The sequence below is a fragment of the Notothenia rossii genome (assembly GCF_949606895.1).
Source record: "Notothenia rossii genome assembly, chromosome: 1".
Classification (NCBI taxonomy): Eukaryota; Metazoa; Chordata; class Actinopteri; order Perciformes; family Nototheniidae; genus Notothenia; species Notothenia rossii.
This window is the reverse complement of record NC_136912.1, coordinates 23,102,821-23,107,820: the sequence shown is the minus strand read 5'-3', so window position 1 is coordinate 23,107,820 and position 5,000 is coordinate 23,102,821. Positions and strand designations below refer to the sequence as shown.

At 35.8% G+C, this 5,000-nt stretch overlaps 1 protein-coding gene across 1 annotated transcript in view; it reads right to left on the bottom strand.

Annotated features, from left to right (window-relative positions):
• LOC307021559 (uncharacterized protein) overlaps window positions 1-288 on the bottom strand; it is a 23,221-nt gene extending 22,933 nt beyond the window's left edge. The window contains exon 1 of the mRNA XM_079653767.1: window positions 154-288. Within this exon, the coding sequence (XP_079509893.1) occupies window positions 154-248 (95 nt within the window). The 5' untranslated portion in view covers window positions 249-288. The remainder of the gene's footprint in view (window positions 1-153) is intronic.
• Window positions 289-5,000: the final 4,712 nt, after the last annotated feature.

Below are 5,000 nucleotides of genomic sequence, written 5' to 3'. Positions count from 1 at the left end.
ACGTATGTTTACAACTTTAGCTCCATCAAAACACCCTCACACAGCCTCCATGCGCGCACACACCCCCCGATTCTCGCTGTCATCGGGGAGGAAAACACTGTCATTAGGCAGTTTTTCTCTAGTGTATTTGTTATGGTTCATTGACCCACTCACCCTCTCAGTGGCGGTGCCGGTTTGATGCCTTCTCCGCCGCTATCGAGACTGTGTGTTTCCCGATAGTCGAAGAGTGAGCGTAGGGTGTCCGCCATATTCACGCTGGTTTTCCGCCGCCGCTCCGTTCAGCCTCTCTCGCTTCTCTCCTGCCGCTCGCCTGGCTCACACCAAGGTTATTGCAGCCGCTACTACCGCGGTGAGGCGAAGAGGTGAGCGGTACGCGGCGGGAAGCGGAGTATCACCACATGGTAGGATAGTGTGTCTTTTGAGTGAGTTGAAAACGAACAAAGCTTGGATTTTTAAACAATTAGTTTGCATTGCCGCACCATTTGGCAACAAACATCGAGTTGTGAGGCACTTTTAGTAAATACTCTGTTGTTAGCCACCCCTACAAAGGGAATGGACTCGCTCATCAAGCAGTTGAAAAAAAAGTAGACCGTTTCAAGAAGAGTGATTAGCTCGCTAACTGAGAGAAGAAATAAAGGAAATAAAGTAGTGTCGAAGAGAAACATTCAGATAAAATGTGCTTTTTGAATAGAATCCCATTAAGGCTGACTGAAAAGCATTTTCTATGACTATTTACACATGCATATATATGAACACCTTCCCATTTTGTCAGGAGGTTAAAGCATTCTCATCCACACTATACAGTGCCAGTTATGGATAAATATTCTTTATGATTTATTTAAAAAGCCTAATGTGTACACTGTGCTTTCTGTCTTATCTCCTCTACAATATACGTGATAAAATCCCTTATTAATAATTGGTTTATGAAACAGTTATTACATATTTCAAAATCAAAGTTATATGGGCAGACCTCCCAAATAACATCTATATAATCGGCTTTTTGACAACAAAAAGGTTCGGGAAATGTAACCGCATTGTCTTTAACAATACCCAACACCTTATATAAAACCACATTTTTTGTGTGTTGATATTGGTAGTTTATATCATAAACAGTTTTTTCATTTTTCTAGTGGGAACTTTCCGAATTAGACGGGTTCACATATAAAAACAGAGAACTCACCTTCATTATTGACATTGAGACAAACAAAAATGAAGGCTCTTTAGAGCCATATGACGTAAATAATTTATCATTAAAAATCGTTAATTGTTATTTTTATTTCTATTTCTGAAACATTTTAGACTGTTTATTTATTGTGTCTTAATTTATCTTATTTACATTGCCTTGTGTTTTTTATGCTGCTGCAACGCAAACATTTCCCAAATTGGGATCAATAAAGAACTTATCTATCTATATACCTATATATATATATGTGTATATATATATATATATATCTAAAGGGGAAGCATAATTGAAATGATAAAATAATTTCTTTTAAAAGACAAATCAATCATTATCCTGTAAAGAAAATGTTTCCATCATCTCTTTTGTCATTGGATTATTGGGGGAGAAATCGATGACAAAACCTGTAATAATTGCACAGCCATTTTTTGTACATACATAATGCAAATGTAAAATCATAAACATAACAAGGCTGCACAGAGCAGATCATCTTAATATAAAGAAAAATCTGCTTTTATTATTTGCTTTTAATGTATTGTATTGAAATCAGCCTTAAAACATTGTGATTTCTGTGTATTACTATAACCAGTCAAATAGTGCTAAATGTGTATTGATGATATATTATGTTATTTTTCCAAGGGCCCTTATGGTGTCACTTTTCCCAATTTGCAAGCTTTGTGAAATGTTTTAGAAGAAATGTTAATTGTTATTGTTATTAGCTTATTGTATAGACAACTGCTGCATAGTTGTCTTTCCCAACCAACATGAACTCAAATAAAGGTACTCAATATAAAACTACTGTAGCCTTACACATTTGTAAAGGTGCATACTGTCTTCATAACAGCAAATCACTGGCTAACATTTCAATGGAGCATTTTCAGTGAGTTTTAATTACACTTCCTATTTGCTCCCAATGGCAAATCTAAAGCCATAATGATGACAGTCAATTACCATACACATGCAAGATAGCTTACACTGTGAATTGTGGCTGTTGGTCACACTACTCCATAAATGCTCTGAAAGTACCATTAATAATGCATAAGGAGGTTAACTATGAAGACGAGAGGAGAGAGAACATTTAAGGATTTTAGCCATGTATTTAGATCAACAATATAATTCATGTTTTTTCTTCTTTTCAATACATTCCTTATATTCTGAGATCAGATCAAATAAGCCGCAAACATCCCTCGTATTTAAATTAGGCAGGAATCTTTTTTAGTCTGATGCCACTACAGTTGCTGTCTGGATCCAAGATTTCGAAGTGAGAAATGACCCGTATTAAATTGGTTAATCTCAGCTAGTGTTTTGTGTTTCCTATCCATTTAGCATCATTTGCCATCTCAGGCTGGACATTTCTGAACTAATTATTAATAACACAATTACCCTTATAGAAATGCTCTCTAAGGGTACCGCAAATTGACCTTGAGTTTTAAGACATCATGTACCAACATATCAATATAAAATCGATCCTCACAATGGCACTAGGCAAAGGTCAGGGGATCACCAAGAATCATCACCTGGGCGCCATAATTATCCATTCATAACTTTTTAGCAATCACACAATCTTGCTCCAGCCCAAAGTGGTCAGGGTATAGACAGACACTGATAGTGGGTCAAAAGGGCAACTTTGAGCCTAAAATTAAAATGCTGCGATACCAAAACATTCTCACACAACACCAACTCATCATATGTATACACTTGGTCATCACTTGGTTGAGGGTAGTGTTTACAACGTGCATTGTAGTTCAATAGATATCAACAGATGGTTGATTTTGGGATTTTAGGAAAATTAATTTAGACACAGAGTGGGATAGAGTCAAAAATGCTTGGTTAGGTTAAGGAAAAGATCAGGGTTTGGTTTAAAATAAGTAAGTTTTGCATCAGTTAAGTTAAGTTCATAAATTAAATAATGTGTGTCAGCATAGATGTTATTACTGAACAAGTACAGGTATGTTTTGGTGTCTAGTTTTAAAGACACTTGGTTAACTGCTGCCATTTATGTCCAGGAGATATAACCGCAACAGAGTAAAATGACAAATGCTTTCGTCCAGGCAGTAAAATTTACCTATTTTTGTAAATAATCGAGATAGCTATTAAAGATCTGTGGAACAGTATTTTTGACATCGTCCTCAACTGAATTAATCCATTGCATTGTCCCACCCCAATAGGCAAAGAGATAATTAAAGGATGGCAGCTGTGTTGTAACGTCTAGAAGAGAAAATCCCAAATACATGTATTTGGACTAATGCCTCCCTGGTAAATTCAATTATTTCTTTTACCTGGTGCCACACTTTGTGCATTTATGAAATTGCTGGTCTTTTATCACAATTAATTAACAAGTGATAAAATAAGTAATCAGACTTTTTACTTAAGTAAAAGTAGCAATACTGGAAAGTAAACTTAGTTTCCAGCATTGCTACTTGAAGACCTGCATTTAAAATCTTACTTGTGTTGATACGTTGCACCACTGCAGTTAACCTGCTCAGCTCCAGACTGGTCTCCAATCTGGTTTATCTGGGTCAGGTGTTTGCAGACAGTTTGACTTTAATGTGGTGAATGTTTCCAGTTTATGTTTTTTAACCACGAAGCATACCATTTTGGTATTTACCAAAATCATACTGTAGTTTAGAAAGGATCAAAAAGTAGCCTATGGGTCAAATCTGGCTCTACACCATCGGGGGGCCTTGTATCAAAAGCGGGAGGGGTTATTTCAGCTTCCCAGTGTTCCAGAAAGGAAAGGCCTGTTCATTTTGTGCATAGACAATGGTGTCTGATTGGAATGTGGAGCCTTGGATAGACTTAAAACGCTTATGAATCATCAATTAAAACAATGAGCAGCTGGGCTAGAGATTATCCTTGAAAACATGTCAAAGGTACAAGGCAGAGTTCAACAAACCCTGAACCGAATAAGTGGAATAAAATGATACTTCAATTTAATTTTTGGGTTCTTGGTCTCTCTTGGATATTCAGCAGGGATGGCGCTGTTCTCTAAATCATGTTCTGAATTGACCACAGCTCTGTTAAGCCTCTTCTCAATAATACAGGTTATTGTAGTATTTAGAGAAATGTACACTGAAAATACAAAAACGTTGACTCAATTAAAGGTATTATGTCATCAAATATAACTGTATCGAATTAGTTCAAAGCAATAATATTAAGTTGAATCTAATATTTTACATTTAAACTTAATTGTATTGCTTTTAACTAACCTAATACAGTTATGTGAAATCTGTTGACATTTAATTAAAGTAATTATTTGTTTTTGTTTTTGCAGTGTACCCTATCATATTGAATTGTTCAACTTTTTTTAATGATTTAGCAAAAATGTAACTCTATTTCAGATTATTCAAACTCTTTTTCTTAGCAAGTAGATGCAAAAATGTAAAGTTTATGTTCTGATATGAGCAGCAGTCAACAGTAATTAAAACATTTGTTAGCTAAAGTTCCCTTTTAACTGTTCTTTGCCTTCTACAGACTGAATGTTGGGTATCTTGACCATCTTTGTTAAATGTGTCCCATCTGAGTTCCCTAGACAATAATACTAACTTTTTAAGGTAAGATACATTTAGATTTCGCTGTTTTCATTAACCCTCTTAGTCATACTTTTGAAGGAAAAAATCTCTGCTCCAGTCGAATAACAAAGAAATGACGTCCTTTCTGTCTTTTCCTAACCACTGTCTTGACTGGGATGTGATGTGAAACATGAAAGAGACAACTTTGATGCTAACAGAATCCGACTGCATCTACATTAGGCTACAAGATCATTTAAGGTGGGTGTTATTGACCTGGGTCTGCTGTTGCTTTACATGTTGCTGCTGCA